Here is a 20,314-nt window from a genome sequence, read left to right as displayed (position 1 = left end):
GTTCTGGGAATGACCGTCGATGGTACCATTGATTCACGGTCCTGTTTGCGGTTGCGCCTGCGCAAGTACGTAGATAACAACATCATACGTACATGTCCGAGAAGTTGTTCCACTTTTGTGTGATTAACCAAAGGATTCGTAAACAACACATCCAGTTATCTAAATGTAACAAATATTTTTAAATACACATCTGATTACATTGGATTATTTTTATATATGTGTCGACCATCATATATGTTTTCATGTGCTTCCGTTGACCAGTCGCTCGATATTAATAATTCCAAAGTAAAGTAAACTTACTTATTGCATTGAAAACCCGTGTCACATAAGCAATCTGCACGTTCTGCAGAAGTAATTTTGATTATACGCGTGATTATTAAAAATAAAAATAAATAACAACATTAATTTTATTTTATGAAGACATTAAAATATATTTTTAAGCTACCTATGTGAATATTTTATACAAAGTGTAAAATAAAATACAATCAAGTTAACAAAACTATTACTATTAATTTTTAAATGAAATAATTAGTTTACGAGGCTCAAAAGTTTTATTGAGAGCCTATTTGAATAAAAAATCATCAAACAATATGTCTAAAAAATTATTAAGATATATATATAATGATCCGTATGAAGATTTTCTCTTAGGTAATGGATGCACTGATCCAGACGCAGTATTCGGAAATGAATTCTTACATTTATTGGTGCTTAGTAAATATGTTTTCTTGCAAACTCGACAAAGAAAGTGACATGACGTACAATTAAATTCGAATGAGTTTTTATAGAATTAGAATTAGAGTGTAGAAAAGGCGTAATGTATCTTTTTTATTTAGATATTTTAGACATTTACCTGTAAACAAGGGACTCAATTCCTTTAGACTACATGTTCCCGAATGAAAGTATTATAATATAAAATTCATATTATGATAAAAACAATTCGGGCCGTCGTTTCTCTCATCGTTGTTTCGTGTGGCGATAAAAAAAAACTCCTAAATCATATATTTATATATCTTTTTGACAAAATAATGACGAGCGTGTGACTAAGTATCATTATCAAGTTATCATCAGTAAATATTTAAAATAAACAGTAAAATAAATGTATGTATTTTTATAGTTTTTACAATAACAATAATTAGATATACTTATTAATTTCTATTGAACTCCATGGTTACGGATATGAAATGACTTATGAAATTATTTGGAAATTCAACTGTTGCAAGGCGGCGGCGGCGGCGGCGGCGGCGGCGGCGGCGGCGGCGTTAACAAATACTGTTATGTATAATAATATATCAGTTATTATACTTACAATTTGTTTCCATGTATTGTTTACGGTGTACGACACAACTTGACTCAAAATTAATATTCATGACATTTTAACTTGCGATTATAATATATTAGCATATTCAAATTTTAAAGTTTTATCATACAATTAGTTTGCATTAAGTCATTACTACGAGAAGTATAACTTAAACTATCCGATTTGCATACGAATAAATCATCATTATAATAAACTGTAAGTCGTATTTGCGATGAGACTGAAAAATATTGACTTTGTTTTAAACAACACGTTGCAAACAAAAACGAAAACCACTTACTTAACAATCAACTGAATTGTTTGTTAAGTCGTTTTTGTTTTGTCGGGATTTATTATTGACTCATAGTTGAATCTAATTATAAATATTAAAGTTTTTTCTATTATATATAAGTCAGTCCGATAAGCTATTTAAAATGTTAAGGTAAAAGTTGCAAATTTTTTTTTAAATACCTGTAGTAATTAGACACAGGGAAAAGGGGGTTCTCCAAGGGCTTATTGATCTTATTCGAATATACTTATTACTCCATTTCGAACTGTCTACAGAAAATTCCGCGACAGATTATACAACTTACCGATATAAAAATAAATTCTTAAAGAAATTACCTTTTGCAAATCATCTTTCAGTGTATTCCTTTTTCCAACATTTAGTGTAGTCGAATGGAGGGAAAGCGAGTAGTACTGTGGAAACTTAGGGAAGCAATTTTCGCCGTAATATAATTGAAGTGCATTGTTATCATCGTAAGAAGTTATCTGAATAGTTATGTTTATATTTTGACACGTAAAAACGTGCCGTGCTGCTTTTAGTAATCAAGTAAATAACCAAGTTATCAATATATAACAATCATCATAATCCATCCGTCTGTATATACCAACCGTGCTTATACCGTCTTACTACAAGTACCGCGTATCTTCTACTATATTTACAAATACAATCTCATATCTGTATATTTTTATATATCTACGTTATATAAAAATATACAGATATGGGATTGTAATATTTTAAAGCATTCCGCGTCAAGTAATCAAGCCTTCCGACCTTACAGCACTACATACGCCTTACATACTTTTATTTAATGTTTTTTGATACTTTGTGTAATATAGGTATAACGAAAAGTATTAGTTCATTGGTACTGTGTGTCGTATAGTTTGACCTAAAGTTAGTGGCTGTGGGCGACAGTGAGTGTTTATGTCAGCAGCATTACCAATTTATTTTTATATATTATATATATTTTATATACCTCCTAAAAAAATCCGATTTTAATAACATACATCATTTTGTTCAACTCTTTGTAACTATGTATTTTTTTAATAAGTGGTACCTACATTATTACGTACATTTAGGTCGATTGTCGCTCTCTATAGAAATGTGACAAAACCCAAGAAAAACATACATTATTTTTCCTACCTTATTAGAATAAAGTTGAAATCATCGTCCCCATCATCAACTCACTTAAATAGAACATTATGGACTATATTTAAGTGGACTCCTTCGTGCACTTTTGAAAGATCATTTTTTTAAGATTTAATGAGATATATGTAATCTACCACCGAGCTTGTGATGTATTTTTATATGATATCAGAATATTTGTTACCGTAGGTGTCGTGGTGCGCCGCGTGGTGATGCCAAGTCTGGTGAGGCGCGAAGTGCGCGTACTGCTGCAGTCGACCGCCGCCCGCCACGTAGCCCAGGCCGTACCCGTCGGCGCAGTCGCCACCGTACGCGCCACCACCGCCGCTGCCGCCGAACATCTTCTCTTGCTCGTTAGATCCTTGCTCTGACTGCACGCTTCGCTTTCTTCAAGCGATCATTCTATGTCTTGCTTCAAATCTGTCAACAGACATTATAATATGAAAAAGTCATATAAGCATTTTAATACTGAAAAACATAAGGACTGTTTAAATTAGGGACTTAAATAAGTAGGTATATACAAATACAAAATAAATATGGCTAGATACTGTAGAAATCATGACCGCGTTGAATTATGGCTAAGTAATTTTGATTAGCTGTTAGCAATTTATCAATCTATCTATCACCGTGTCACCGGTGGAGGCAATAAGACGGGGCGTTTTATATTTTAGAAATTTTATCATATTTTTAATCGCACGTTGTGATTGTGAGTGGTAAATAGTGTAACATCTACTACTACTTACTCGTGCTACCTTTACACACACGTGTGCTATGTTTGTTTTTGAATATTATAATTAAATACTTTAGGGACTAATTTTCATATTTTCCATCCAACTAAAAGTTAGACTGAGCGGCTCGTGTACCATTTAACTGTTATTTATTTTTCATGTTCCATTTGGGAGTTATTGTCGATGAGTCCATATTGGCAATGAAGGCATACCAGTATATTTTTAATATATTTTTTTTATTTTTAATATACTATATTTGGATTCAATTTTCAAAGATCCTAATGTGGACGAAAGTTATACGATAACAAATAGATGGTTAATTAATAACAGCGGCGAGCTGTGTACATTTGTTTCAGTATTTCTCTAATTTTGTCGCAAAAGATAAACTTGACTTTGAAATAAAAGATAAATGATATTAATTTTATTAAATCTAGAGCTATCCAATTACGGCGCTCCAGGAACGAAAGTCTTCGGCTTAAGATAGTTTATTAACATTAGAGCGCAGATACGCTTAAATCATGCCATGTTGATATGCATTGAGTTCCTGAGGTGCTTAGTTAATTAGAACGAACGATGGAGCGATGGCGTACAACATAATATCACACAATGTTGATAGTTGCGTGCGGGAAGATAGAGCACGCGCGCGTTCACACGCTCTCAGAGCGTTCTATTGTGACGTCTTGGACGACTGTAAGTCTTATGCGATCGTAATAGTGATCAACTTAGATTCTGCGACCGTAGACTTATATTTGTAAAGAGTCTTGCCACAGTGACTCAGTTTCCCAATATCGCAACATTGAAATCATATCGTTGCGACAAGTGGCATTTTTATAGTTAAACAATTGTTTCACTAAAATGTGTTTCTACTTATTCTAGGTAATATTGCAGTCGCTTTGATAGCTCGTCGAATGGAAACACTCGGAGGGTTTCAGGTTTAATGCTGTTATTGGCTCAGCGTTGCGATACTCCATAAACAATAGATTCCTATCGATAGTATTCAGAGCAAGCGAAGTGTTAGTATTGATCATCGATACATTGTTTAAATTATGCAAACGACTCTGCGGTACAAAATCAAATTATTGTGTAGGTAATTCCCTTCGAGCATCGCTATGCTTATTCTTTTTCCTTACTTTAAAATCTTATTTTTTCTTTCAAACATAATCCTCATTTGCTTATATACTGTGCCATTGAAATGGCACAGTATATAAGCTGCATTTAAAAGCTATTTCGCGGTTTTGCTGCTGGCTACATTTATTCCTGGGTAATGCTGATGGGTTGCCACACAACCAAGGTTTTATTTAATAATATAGGCAGACGGGCGGGCAAATTGGTGACCATAAGATAAGTGGTCACCACCCCAAAGACAGGTTTGATTGTTGAATACACTAAAAGCTAAAATCTCCTCTATTCAAATACTCGAGTATCCTCCGGTCGAGGCTGTTCTTCAAATTTTTTTAAATTGACGACTGCGGGCGAGCATTTGCACTACCAACTATCGGAACTAGAATAGGAGAGGACCTCTCAAGAGGAGAGGAGGTATTTGGTTTACTTTACTTTTCTTTAAATAGGCTTATTCATTTAATGAAAATCAATATCATATAGTCATGTTTAATATTGATGTGCACGATTATCTTCATCATAATTTCTGAAATATATATTATGTTATAATATTTTTGTCAATAAATGCTAGATTTATACGATTCTGGATATTAAATATATTTATATATTATTAGAGGGGACATACCGCTTTTATTTAACTGAAATTCTAATATTCCTTTTATATTTTGAAACGATTTATTTAAATTATAGCGCTATTTTACATAGTGTACGTAAAGATGAGCAACTTATTCAAAATCAAAAATACTTAATCGAGAATCGACGCACGAGTGAAATGTACTCCACTTATAGACCAGCACCGCTTCGAAATGTTGATAGAGTCAACAGAGGCGAACCAGCTGGAAATGCAATACTAAGAGCTCAACGCTCTTTCGCATCTACATAATTCACTTCTTATAGGCAAACATGAATGGCGCTGGCTATAGAGCGGTTAACATAAAACAGTTACAAATGATGAATGCAATCGCTAAAATAACGGTGCGCATGCGCCCCTACGTCGACACCGCTATCCGTATCAGCGGGCGGCCGAGCGGTCCCCGGCGCCGGAGCTATATTTCAGCGGTATCTAATCTCGCGGCAGATGGCGGCACGCGCCTTTTTTCCTATCTCCCCACCCCGTGATACTAATGACGCTATTACGATCTATGTCTAGATCGAGATAAGATCTGACGTTTTATCACTCAGTCATTATTAGCGGTAATTTGCCATCTTTGAGAGTTATTTTATTGGTCGCAGTTAGACGCGTTCATATTGACTTTTTGTAGGTTTTTTGCTAATTGAGGCTATCAGTTACGATTCTATATCTCAGAGATGCTCTCAAACAGTGATACTGTAGACTATTCTATGTGCTACACATTATATATTTTTATTAATTTAATGATTCTCACAGCGTTAATTTTATATAACACGAATAATCTTTATTGCTTATTAATATAATAGTATTTTACACAAGGCCTGTTGGAATATACAAAAATTCAAGCCTCTATACATAATAGATTTCTCTTTCATTATATTATTCAATCTTTCACTCATTCACTTTCGCTCACCACTCATTCAATCAACGAACAGCTTTACTTGATTATTTAATATTCATTATTAAAAACATTGTCAAACAGTGCAGACGTGTCTTATTATACCTACCCCATTTCCCTTCAGGTTATGGGCCCAGGTCATGTTTAAAGTTGTTTAAATAATTAAAATTAATAGTAAAAGTGTTACTCAAAATGGATTCGCGAAGTAAAAGAAATATACAACAATTTAACGGTGATCGCTATAGTACTTGGAAGTTTCGTATAAGGTCACTACTAGAAGAAATGCAGTTATTGCCTGTTATTGACGAAGAACCACCACCAATACCAGATAATGAGTGGATTAAGAAGAATATGCTAGCAAAAGGTACGATTGTAGATTACTTGGGTGACACATTTTTAAGCTTTGCAAGAGGTTCTTCTACTGCAAAATCCATAATGGCCGAACTAGACAAAGTATATGAGCGGAGGAGCTTAGCGACTCAATTGGCTTTACGTAAACAGTTACTTAATATGAAACTACAGCCAGATGTGACACTATTCGAACATTTTAACAATTTCGATAATATCATTACTGAATTAATATCGGCTGGTGCAAAATTGGATGAGATGGATAAAATATCACATTTACTTTTAACTCTACCCACATCATACGATGGTGTTATAACGGCACTGGAAACACTTGGAGAGGAACAATTGCATCTATCTTTTGTAAAAACTCGTCTTCTAGATCACGAAGTCAAACTAAAGAATACCACGACGACAGAACTCAAAGTTTTACATACATCAACGAATAAATTCAAATCGCAGAACAAAATTGGATTCGATAAAAGGAAATCATATAATTATTGTAAAAAGAAGTCATACGCCGGAAATTCATCATATAAAATTTCAAAATTATATTGTGATTATTGTGGACGACGAAATCATATGAAGAAGGATTGTCGATTTTTCAAAAAGTTACAACAAAATGGAGGTAGTAGCGGCAGTAAAACAGCAGCTGCGAGCGCTTTGCAAATCAGAAACGATAACGAGGACAGTTTCGCATTTATGTTTTCAACGTGTAAGTTGTCAAATTCTTATAAATATCATATTAATAATATTGTTTTCATTTTAGATTCGGGTGCAACTGACCACGTTGTAAATAGTAAGGAATTATTTTCTTCCTACTCAGACTTCACAATACCGATTAAAATTGGTATAGCTAAGAACAATGAAAGCATTCAAGTGTTTGGTAAAGGTACAATAAATGTCACTACTAATTTAGGTTTTCAAGGGGCGATTAATAATGTATTATATGCGCCGGACGCGCCATGTAATTTAATATCTGTATATCGTATTCAACAAGGAGGTATGGTTGTTATATTTAAAAATAACAGTGTTTATATTAACAATAGTATCAAGTGTTTAGTATCGAGTGTTATCAGTAATAATTTATTTAAATTAGTTTTTCAAGTGCATACGCGATCTCAACATAATTTAAATTTGTCTCAAACTTCTACATCTTACGAACTATGGCATAAGCGTCTAGGTCACTTAAACAAAAATAAATTTAACATTCTAAAAAACTTAATTGATGATAGTTACCTAATTAATGATATTATGCCTAATGATACATTATGTGAGTCTTGCATACTTGGTAAACAGTCGCGGTTGCCCTTTGCAAAATCAAAAGATAAATCAGTCAGAAATAGGCCACTTTTTATAGTTCATTCCGATATTTGTGGTCCTATTACACCACCTACATTTGATGATAAAAATTATTTTATTACTTTTATTGACGATTTTACTCATTATACAGTAACGTATTTGATGCATTCTAAATCTGAAGCATATAAATGTATGAAAGACTACGTAACAAAATGTGAAAATTTATTTAATTCTAAAGTTGTTAATTTATATTGCGATAATGGCCGAGAGTACCTTTCAAACGAATTCAAAGAATTTTGTGTTGACAAAGGGATAATGTATCATTTAACGGTTCCTTACACCCCACAACAAAATGGTGTATCAGAAAGAATGAATCGTACATTAACCGAAATGGCTCGAACATTGGTTACAAGTGCGAAATTAAATAAAATATTTTGGGGTGAAGCTGTTTTAACAGCTACTTATTTAATTAACATACTACCCACTAAAACTCTGATAAATAAAACACCATACGAAATGTGGCATGGTAAAAGGCCGAAAATAAATCATTTAAAAATGTTTGGATCTACTGCATACGTTCATAACAAAGCTAGAAAAACTAAATTTGATGAGAAATCTTTCAAGTCAATATTGATCGGTTACGATGCAAACGGTTATAGATTATTCAATATCGAAAATAATCAAGTTTTTATAGCTCGCGATGTTATTTTTGACGAGTTAAACTTTGAAAAATCACGCCCTACACGTAGCAGTAGTGACAACATTGAAACCCTTTCAAAATTTAGTAAGCCCGAAATTGATTCGGCAAAGCTAAAAATAGATCAACAACAAGATTCTTTTAATGACAATTCGTTGGACGGTTCATCGAATACCACTAATTTAAGACGTAGCGAAAGAATTCGAGAATTACCCCCAAAGAATTATAAGCAAATGCACGATCCTGATTTATTTTTATCTCTTTTTAATGATACGCAATCTTTACCTACATCATATAAGAATATTTTCGATAGGCACGATTCTGATAAGTGGTTGAACGCTATACACGATGAAATTGAGTCGCTTCGAAGCAACCAAACGTGGACATTAGTTATTAGACCGAAAAATGTTAATATTATAAGTTGCAAGTGGGTATTTACAATTAAAAATAATGAATTTGGTGAACCTACACGTTATAAAGCTCGGTTGGTTGCTCGAGGTTTCACTCAAGAGTATTTACAAGACTATCACGAAACGTTCGCACCAGTGGCTCGGATAACTACTTTTAGATTTATATTAGCACTGGCAAATCAGTTTGATTTACATTTACACCACATGGACGTTAAAACCGCGTTTCTAAATGGTATATTGAAAGAAAATATTTATATGGAAGTACCGGAAGGTATTTTAGCAAGTAATAACCAGGTTTGTAAATTGAATAAAACATTATATGGCCTAAAGCAGTCGTCCAGGTGTTGGTATGCACGGTTCGATCTCATTCTCAAGGAAATGGGTTTTAAGAACTCTGAATTAGATCCTTGTCTGTACATATTAGATAAAAATTGTATAGATAAAAACGTGTATATAGTTCTGTACGTTGATGATTTAATTATTACTACTAAAAATAGTAATTTATTACAAGCGTTTAAAAACAGTTTAATGCAAAAATTTCAAATGACTGATTTGAAGGACTTAAAACTATTTCTTGGTATTAGAATTCAAAGAACAACTAATACAATTTCTTTAGATCAAACAACATATTTGCAAAATGTTCTAAATAAATTTTCTATGAAAGATTGTAATCCATCGAATTCACCTTTTCCTTCTAAAATCAATTTTGTAGCTTTAAATTCAGACACTCACTATGATGCACCTTGTAAAAATGTTATAGGATGCCTTATGTATGCAATGCTTTGCACAAGGCCAGATATTTGTGCTTGTATTAATATATTAAGTAGATATCAATCTAAAAATAACGAAGAGTTGTGGAAATATTTAAAACATCTCTTACGATACATTAAAGGTACAATTAATTTAAAATTGGTTTATAAAAAATCTGAATATAAAGAGATAATAAGTGGGTATGCAGATTCCGACTGGGGAGGTGACGAGAACGACAGAAATAGTACAACTGGCTATTTGTTTAAGGCCTTTAATAATTGTACAATTTCGTGGACCACACGAAAACAAAATACTGTCGCCGTCTCTTCAACGGAAGCTGAATACATGGCTCTCTTTGAGGCTGTGAGAGAAGCAGTCTGGATAAGGTCATTGTTAAATAGTATTTCTATACAAATAACAGAGCCTATTGTAATATTTGAAGACAATAATAGTTGTATATGTATTGCCAATAACCCCACAAATCACAAAAAATCAAAGCACATAGATATAAAATATCATTTTATTAGGGAACAAATCGCTAATCAAATAATAAAGCTAGAACCTATTTCCACAGGAAATCAACTAGCTGACATGTTCACAAAAGCGATACCCTCCAAGAGATTTATAGAATTAAGAAAGAATTTAAATTTGTTTTGAAAAATAATTCATGTTTTGTGTTAATCAAGTAAATGAAGGAATGAGTTTATTTAATAAATAAAACTATGGTTTATGTAACTAAATAGTTAGTATTTTATTTGTAAAAATGAGTAATGAAAGAAATTATGTTATGGTATTGTTATATTATATTAACTTGTATTTTTGAGGGGGACTGTTGGAATATACAAAAATTCAAGCCTCTATACATAATAGATTTCTCTTTCATTATATTATTCAATCTTTCACTCATTCACTTTCGCTCACCACTCATTCAATCAACGAACAGCTTTACTTGATTATTTAATATTCATTATTAAAAACATTGTCAACAGTGCAGACGTGTCTTATTATACCTACCCCATTTCCCTTCAAGGCCACCTTCTGTAAGATATTTATAAAAATTCACGAGAAGTTTCTTCTAATTGAGGGCACCGTGAACAAAGACGCGGGCAACAGCTAGTACCGTCGACGGCCTAATACTTCGATTAGATCTTACGCTAATTGTTGTGAAAGCATTATAATTAGGACTAGTTGATATTCACCCATAAACATTTTTATGAGTACATTAAGAAACCATAAAATATATTTCACAAAACATTAAGGAAGTAATGTTAACCAGAGTACAGGCGAGCGTCATAAAATTTGCAGCGCTTGATAGTTTTACGACGGTGTCATATGCTAATGGCCTTTGTATGGACGTAATGTCGGTACGCGTATTCCTGCAGCGCTGCGAGCGTGTAAAGGTTAGTTGAGGCAAAAACTGGAGTGCGTGGGTGAAGAGCATGCACCTGTGCGGCTCTGTGTCGGCTGCGTCGCCACTTGACACCACATGCGCAGAGCGGTCCACTGCAGCGACTATTTCAATCCCTAATACAAAGACGTAAGGCGCTGATGATGGGAATACAAGAACTTAACGAGACTTTTTGTGTGGGAACTCGTTGTAGGAACCGTTATTATTGTACCTAAAAATGTTATTTTCTGTTTGAATCGTCCCTACCTACTCACTCTACAGACTACCTAATGGTTTACTGTGCGAGTTTTTTGGTTTCGATTGTACACGTCCGTGGGCTTATAGTAAAAAACTAATTTCGGGTATTTGTTTATTATTAACAATACACTTACAAGTACGCGCTAGACGACAGACGATAATGAGTGAAGTTAATCAAATGCTTCTAATAAAAACAATCGACAAAAAGTGTTCATCTTCGTTATAAACAATATGCGAGCTAAAAAATTATCCACAATTTCCTTTGATTGAATAATTGTCGGTAACAAAGATCAGCAGCGAGCATGCGCGTAACAAGTGCATTAAGTTGTTCAATATGATATGTTGCAAAATAGATCAGAGATGCGAGTGTGTGAGCAACATTGATTGATTATCGAGCGCGATACGCCAGATACTGGATCACGTCACCTCCCGCTAGGGGTGGCGCTGCCGTATTAGAACATTGTACAACATCGTACGTGATTGTATACTATTATAGGATTAAAATGTTTGATATGAAAAGTTTATCAATATTATACAAATCCTTTGTTTCTTTATGGCATAAAGCGGATATTGCCCCAAAAAATATTTCCTTTTTAAACAAACCTTCTGATTCGAAGTTTAAGTATCTACTTAATAGATCCATTTTGAAAATGAAGATATTTTTAACGATTAAACAATATGAATAATAAAGTAAACAAGAACTCGAGGCTGCCGTATTGCCACGAAATAAACACAAGGTCGTGTGTAATGAGGCGGAGATGCGGCGCCGCGACATGTTCCTACACCGCGATATTAATTACCACGCGATAGTCGACAACTCACCTGTATCTACCTTATTAATGTGGCCGATAGCGCGAGTTAGCATTACTTACGTGGACGAACTCAGTCAATTCGAGCACAGCTACATAGATAACTCAGAGCACTCCGGTAGTTTTAAAATTAATATTGCTTAGCTTCATACGGGGCGGTGTCTTTACTGTCGACACACAAAGGTTTGTGTTTACTATAAGCCTGGTGCCTCTTTTTATATTCACCGCTGTCTCTAAATAATAATAAGAAATAAAATAAAATGAACAACTGTGTCGTGATATCGTCATCCCTAGGCAGGCGAGTGGGGCTGAGTGGTGCGCCGGCGCCGCCGCCAGACGACTCAAGTGCTCTAAAAGCGCCCGCCGCCCGCCTTGCCCTAGGTCAGACGTACAGACGTACAGGCGAGCGCGATACAAATAGTACCAGAGCACTTATCGACTCAATTACACCTTGGACACTTGCCTGGTATTTGGTTCTCATCAAAGGGAGTTACGTTGCGAGCTTGAGCTAGGCCTAATTATAAGCGGCGGTTATCGCTTCATTACTTACTGACTTATATAACTGGTTTAATCTCGCAATGATTATTAGAACCGAATTCTCGTTAAAATTGCCTGCCAATCTAATGAGACTAAAAGTAGTTGTACCCCAATATGTTCGTTACGAATTCACACCGTAATCGAGTCCGCAGAATTTAATTAACATTTATTACATGTGTAACGTTTGTGTGAAGTTCACGTCGGTGTTTATAAAGTCTTATTAAATTTAAAATAATATATATTTTATACATATTTTTTTATTTATATACCTTTTATTATTAATAATACATATTTTGTTAACTTGTAGTATTGTCTTCAGAATGATTCTAGATAGGTGCGAAGATGATAATTTATTATATAAATTTACATAACATGTAAATGTACACAGATTGTTCCGTCGCTTCCAGATATCTTTTTATTTATCACGTTTGAATGATAATAATAATATCTAAACATTTTGCAAACCTTCAAATAAACATTTAGTAATCAACGGATTTTGTTACGTATAAAATCATTACTGTTACTATTGATATTTTTGTACACAACAATCTAAAGTATTTCTACTACTTAACACTTTGTATAAAACTACTAAGGAAAAATATGTACTTTATGTTTTAGTTTTACAAAATTCTAAGGATTGTTTAAAATCGTTATCTACGAGTCCCTCCATCAATAAAATATCATCGACGACGAATATATTAATATAACATTTTATTACAACAAAAATGTAAACGAGTAAAATATCAGACGATAGGGCCGTTATGCTTGAATTTACGATTCGAAGGCGAAGCGGCCGGCGCGGGCGCAGGCGTGCAGCGTAATGTAAGCCGTGAGGCCGATGCATAATAATTTTTGGGAGGCGCACATAAATCGTGCGGGGCCGAGCGAGCGCTAATGCACCGCATAAATCCGCGCACCTAGACGCGGCCGGACGCGGCCGGACGCGGGACCCGCACTTGCAGATTGTCAACTTAGGGAACTTTATGTTTCCATATTAATGTTAGTTCGATGTGAAATTATACAATTGTATACGGTATATTGGAATGACATAGTACTCGATACGACGAAAATATAATACGAAACGTAGCTGCAACTGTTATAGGTAGGTAGTTTCATTGACATGTAAAACGTATAAAAGACATTACGAACATATTTGCGTCTTATCAAGTTTTTATTAATAGTTCTCATTATAATAAACTGTTTCCATATATCATCACCTATAAAAATGACGCATATGGAGGCGGTAAACTGTGTTTAGTAAATAATTGTTATTACCTTCCATTTGAGATAAATTCTCATATCTAGTAACAATAACAAAACGTATGCATGGTGCAGTAAATCGTAAATATAATGATGTCAAAGTATAATTATAGCTGACAAATAATCTCAGTGACCGTAAAGAATTTTTCAGTAGCAGCTGAAAGTTTTAAAGTAGGCAATATCACACTCCCGATCTCTGAAAAGCAAGGAATGTAATTTGCTCTCAAGTCTTTTCTAATTGGTCGTCGCATCGGATATACAAACGAGTCGAGCAACTGAGACCTACGTCCCGTTTCGAATTGGTAAGCCTCGTCTGTAGTAGTAGTGTTGCGAAGTCTCACGAGTAAATTAATTTTTTGCTTACTTTTTAATAGATTTTTGGCATAGAAGTATTGCTCTCATTGCAACATTCATCATTGCAGATTTTTAATCCTATATTATACAGTGTATACTTGTAACACATAGGTTTATCATGTACACTCAATACTACAAATATTTTACATTTTGTTGAAGCTGAAGGCGTGTTGTTTTTCCATTGGTACCATTCTACGATATAACACACAATCTACACCACACGTTTCGTACGTATTCACTTACCTACGTAATTAATTAATTCTTGCACATACAATAAAGTAAGAGTTAAATAGATGTTCATTAATTTAAATTGTAATGTGTAGGACTATGTTTTTTATGTTATTCTTTGATTTATTAATGATTTTCAGCGCTCTTTAGAGTTTAATTCTTCATTATGAGTGGCTCATCATATATTTTAAAGCCAAGCAACAATCATTAGTGCTTAGTTCCGGTTTGAAAGGTGAGCTAGCCAGTATTACTACTGACTTGTAGTAGTCACAGTTATGTGTACATACAAAGGGACAACTCAGTTGTAACTTGTAGGCGATTTAGGGAATGACTTAATTTCTTAGTCTATGTTCAGTGGTGACAACTTAAGGTGAACAATTGACCGCCGCCCGCCTATATTATAAAAAAATATAACCTTATTGATTGTACGGCTGTATTTTTAATTAAAGGTTATAGTGTCAGTAATAAAGCAAAGTAAATTTACAAGGAGGGGCTCGGCAACGTCATTACCCGGCATCAGCGCGCCGACGCGGATTCCTGCGCCTCGAGGTGTTGCGTGTCTGATTAACTGCCTCAGAAATATGTGTCAGCACCCCGGAGATCACTGATGATATATGGTAACGTGCACTATTTCCAGCTCACTCGCAGTTCACCCTGTCATTCTTTGCATAGGTACTCATCTTATTAATAAATCTAATTGAGCGAGTGTTACATTTATAAAAGTATAAAATGTATACCTACAGTAAGAATTAATATATGTAATTATTTTAATGAATCAAAATAGTTAATGTGTAGCGTTATTTGTTTTAAGAGTCTTGTAAATTTTTCACTGCGTGCAAAGCTAATGATCTAAATATATTTTATTAAAGTAGGGTCATTCAAACACCTTTGACATGCCGCCGTGTTTAAAGATTACCTGTTAGTAATATAACAAATATATATATATATATATATATATACAACAATATAAGTCATTTCTTGGTTTAAAAGAATAATAAATTGTTAAAATAAACATGTATATCATAAAACTTTGCCAAGTCTCGAACTATATAGTACATAGACTTAAATAATACACCATGGTATCGTATTGAATATGCCACTCCAATTGTATAAAATTGGACTCGCACATGTGTTTTTTTTTGCGCGCACATAAATCCCGGCTCGGGCGACGAGCGACGCACTAATAGCGACAAATTTCTATCGACACCAACATGTGTCGGCGTCAGCAAGCGGACACCGGGTTATGAATAGCGCTGTGTATTGTGATACGTTTGCGTCACCAATATTTCATAATTATGCCGTATATTGGGGTCGGAAGACTTAGCTTATAAGCATTAGTACCCGCACCCCTGTTACTAAACTATGGGTGTCTTTCTAGCATTACGCATACGCATTACGATGCTCACGTCTGTGACAAATAAATAATAACAATAAAAAGTCGAAACCAGACGTTCGTACGGAACCCTGAGAGCCATTGACTAGCATTTAGGCGGTTTTCATTTTAATAAGCGAGTGGAGGATGAAGAAGGGCACAAACAAATCTTTGGGCAATTGTCGTTTCGGAACCTCTTCTGCAACTAAATCTTAAACTAACTAAACTAAATAAAAAATATTGCTCGCCTCTAATTCGAATGAATTAACAGTAGAAGTTCTTATAAAATTTTTTGTCGCTCAAACTTGATACAAGAAAGAGGAATTAAGAATCGGGTTAAGTTAAAAACTGTGAAATTGGAATTCCAATAAAAGACACAACGATAAATGTAAACATAATATGATGATTTGTTAGGCACGTTCTGATTGTTGTTTGTCAATTTGTAGTGCAGCGTCTCTCTTGTTTCAGTATAGCGATGTAGGTACAAAAATATTAGTTATCGAATCGGTTTGTTTCAATCACAACATTCTTATAAATCATTAGTTACGTTAGGCTTGTGTATTATTGCTATTAAAAATATTTTGTATTGATTTAATTATGAACGAATAATGATTAATTGGTTAACGATTTAATAACCTTTTACCTAATCAGTGCCGAATGAGTTTCCCCAGCTGCTCCTGGCGTCTTGCTCGCAATGCGCTTTACATCATCATAAACCGTGTATTGGTAATCAAATCGTAAAACCGTTGACCAATTACCGAGCAGCCGTAAACTTGTAGGATTGTTACGTTTACGCTTGTTATGTTATATTACTGCAATTTCGTCTACTGGGCCGGTCACCGATCAGCTACTGGCCTTTATAACTTAACTGCTCCATTTGATAGCTTAATATGATCAAAGATTTACGATGTAACTGCATCATTTAAGCTTTCGATACATCTCTATAGACATTTATAAGTATTCAAAATTTTATGACAACGAATATTTACATAAAATATGAGCAATAAATAGGTAATAATCAATAGTCGCGTTATGCGAGTTGAGTTGCTTAAGGGATACCTCTATTTGCAATACACTGTATCGCTGGTGAGAAATTATTACAGTGCTTTGTATCGAAATAAGTAATAATCTACATTTACATAACATCATAATTGTCTATCTAACTATAAAATTACAAAACATGTAAGATTGAGTCACACTTCATCTATTGCAACATTATTGAAACGATGTCCGGAGAATTCAGCGCAGTATTTGTTCGATGATATTTTGAACAGATATAATTATTAGCATTGTTGTGCAGCGGCCGCACGTATATTTCGTGCACGTTCCCCGTGAGCGGACGCGGCTCCAGGCGGCGCGCGGCGTGGGCGGCGCGCGCGGCTTTCATTAGTTTCTACATTACTGACTCCACTTTATGTTCGCTATATGAAGTCGCTCTTTGATTTATGGCCCCATAACATAGCTATGCTTTTGCCATTAACTATCCAAATTATTAATAATTAACAAGTAATCTTTATTAGTCGGATAGATAAAGAAAGTTTGGGCATTTTTGATAAAAATCAAATTAGTATGCAAATGCGCTCGTTCATAAAAGTCAGTGAATAGCGTGGAGTGGTTTCGTCCATTAAAATATAATGGACCGAACAACAATCAGCCCGAATGTAGATCGCTGGTCGCTTATCTCGCGCTCGAGGCGCGTCTGCACATCACAGTTTTATGAATCATGAAACGTTTTATTAGACGAAAGTGGAGCTCGGCTGAACCGCACGTCTATGATTGTATATTACTTAGTGTCGCTGTAAACCCTAATTATTATTTTAATATCAGAGTTGGCGATTACCAGAAAATTATTAGTTTTATGACTTGAGACTTTTCAAGCGTCGGTAGTCGCGGGTTTCGTAAAAAAAAGGTGCCAGCATAAACATTTTATAAATTGCCGATATGAAATACATACAACATTTTGAACTATAGGTCTATGGAGAGTATTTTAATAGCAATGTTTTTTTTAGTATCTTATATGTATATAATAATTTCTAGTCAACAACAAAGCGCCGGCAACCGCACCTGTGTAATCGTACGAAGTAGCTAACGGACCCCACCCACAGGACTCAGTACTCCTGAAATTAAACAGCAAAACGAACCAAAATAAGGCAAGCGATATAATATGAAATGCCATAAGAGACCAATCTGTATTTTGTAATACACGCTTCGAAACCTAAAACAATGATTAAGTACCTATTATTAAAAGTATTGTATAAAATGTGTTTTTGTGTTAATTTAATGCTTAATTGTTCAAAGTCTTTTTATGGACCAGCTAAGTATTTTGTCAATTCCAAAAGTCCCGCGATAGCAACTGAGTGGTACAATGAAGGTTACGAGCAACCGAATTCAATTTAAATTTTGGTGTCTCGTGAACGTAGACCTAAGTTCCTACCTACCTAACATTCGTAATAAGTGTTTTGAAATAAAATGTTGATTCTTTTTAAAAATAATTGAACATTTACTTTATAAACTGAAGCCGATGTGATTAAATGGCAAAGGTAAGTGCTTGTTCTACAATTGTATTTGTAAATGTAAGTGTCATATACGAAATTATTTGCAATTAATTTGAAAATAAATAACGAATAACATGTTATTTTGAAATAAAACAATGTTTTTATCAAATGAAATATAACTGAAACAAATTACAATACACCTGCCGTACTTAACTAAAACAACCCTATTATTTCTTTGAACTCGAAACATAAGGCCATATTTAAAGTTTAAGTATATAAATAGTTGTCAGAGTGGAGGGCGCGCCCCGAGTGCGTAGAGCCTATGGCCCCGCCTCCCGACCACCCGCCCACGCACACGCCCCGCCCCTACAGCCTTCGAACGATTAATGGCGATACTCGCCCGCTATTGTCATAAGTTATTGTACGGGAGGTAAGGGTGACCACGCAACCCCTTGTACTTTTATTATAATACACTTCAACTCAACTCACTCAGTTGTAGGTTCTGTAATTATAGTCGTTCTCTGAAGCCTTATCGTGCTCGACTGATACTGTATTATTTTGGTTTAACAGTACCTTTGTTAATTAATAAATTGCTGGAAGTAATGAAACGCCTCGTAACGCTTTATCTCGCGAGTGACACATGTTCGTATTTCATGTCGCTCATACATAATTAATATTGTTAATTAATACTCTCAATAGCCAATTAGTAAAAACAGGCAAATGCAACATATTTTTAAGTGTCATCTGGTCTGTCATGTAAGCAAGCTGACGTGACGTTTTGCTTCGATAGCTGTGGACTGTTTCCAGTCTAGGCCCAAACTTACCATACTGTGTCTCTCTTCCACATACCAACCGTGCAACATTTTTGACGTTTTTCCTCTGGCTTTTATGCAATCTGTGGGATTGATTTCGTGAGACGAAACGAATTAGTATGAAGCCAGGAAGTCACGCGCTATTAGATTTGACCAATTAGCGGCCACAGTGCTAGACTTGGCAGACAGAGGGTACCAACCCATTTTTCGAGAGAAAACAAAATTAAAGTTGTTTATCAACATGGTGGATGTTACACATCACGTACTTTAAGGCTCGCTCGTTTTTATGTCACTATGTTACTTTCTGCAAAAGTTCATTCATAGAACTGTCATTAATTAAAATATTATGGTGATAATAAAACCATCTATTTACTCCGAGTACTTGAGTATGTTCTGTACCATGACCGAAATTGAATGTTGTATCGTTAAATAGTTTGTGGCTTAAATTTATTGTTGGCTAATTAATAGGTTCCAAATTATTATTATCACCTATTTATCTTTTTTAAAATTATCTAGACGTTTGAATATTTATTTTAGTCTATCTGAACCCATTGTCTACTTGGTCCAAAATTAATGTCAAAATTAATTTGAGGTTTTTAATTTAATCTAATAAGATTATAAAGTAGACCTTAATTGTTAGGTTTGGTTAAGTTACCGTAAATACCTAATTCTTTTTGGTATTCGATATGAATGTCTTAATATAATCATATATCGTGAATTCGTTATATCTTAATAAAAACTAAACATGTACCAACGTACACATTTACAAAATGTAGGTACTTATAGTAATATCACGCAAAGTTGTTCCAACAAATATTATTAAAGAATACTTTTTAATAAAACACATGTTTTATTGTCACCCTAGTTGGCGCTGTATTCAAATAGCCGATGCATGTTAATTACAAGTTAGTGTGCGTGTTAATTCGGCGGTGTGTGTTAAATAATAAACCGGTCCGTCGCGACTTGACTCACAGTACCTCGGTACAGTGCAGTGGGCCGGACTCTACCTCTAGACACGTCTACTGACTCTAGGCCTTTGTATGAACTTAAATGAAGGTACACTAGAACAGCTTTCAACTATGTATTGTATAGAATAGTCATATTTTTAGTTTTCTACGTGAAATATAAGTTTAAAATAACTTATTGGATTGAGAACTTCGATGATCCTAAAAATCTTTAAATGTTTAAATTTGTGAATG

The 20,314-nt window shown here is 34.4% G+C and overlaps 1 protein-coding gene across 2 annotated transcripts in view; it reads right to left on the bottom strand.

The window, feature by feature from the left end:
* LOC125070570 (GATA-binding factor A-like) overlaps window positions 1-20,314 on the bottom strand; it is a 53,701-nt gene that overhangs the window by 8,140 nt on the left and 25,247 nt on the right. For both annotated transcript variants that reach the window (XM_047680498.1, XM_047680490.1), the window contains exon 2: window positions 2,908-3,143. In XM_047680498.1, the coding sequence (XP_047536454.1) occupies window positions 2,908-3,064 (157 nt within the window). In that variant the 5' untranslated portion in view covers window positions 3,065-3,143. The remainder of the gene's footprint in view (window positions 1-2,907; window positions 3,144-20,314) is intronic.

The sequence above is a fragment of the Vanessa atalanta genome, chromosome 2, assembly GCF_905147765.1.
Source record: "Vanessa atalanta chromosome 2, ilVanAtal1.2, whole genome shotgun sequence".
Classification (NCBI taxonomy): Eukaryota; Metazoa; Arthropoda; class Insecta; order Lepidoptera; family Nymphalidae; genus Vanessa; species Vanessa atalanta.
The sequence above is the reverse complement of the archived record's forward strand: the minus strand, read 5'-3'. Positions and strand labels throughout refer to the sequence as shown.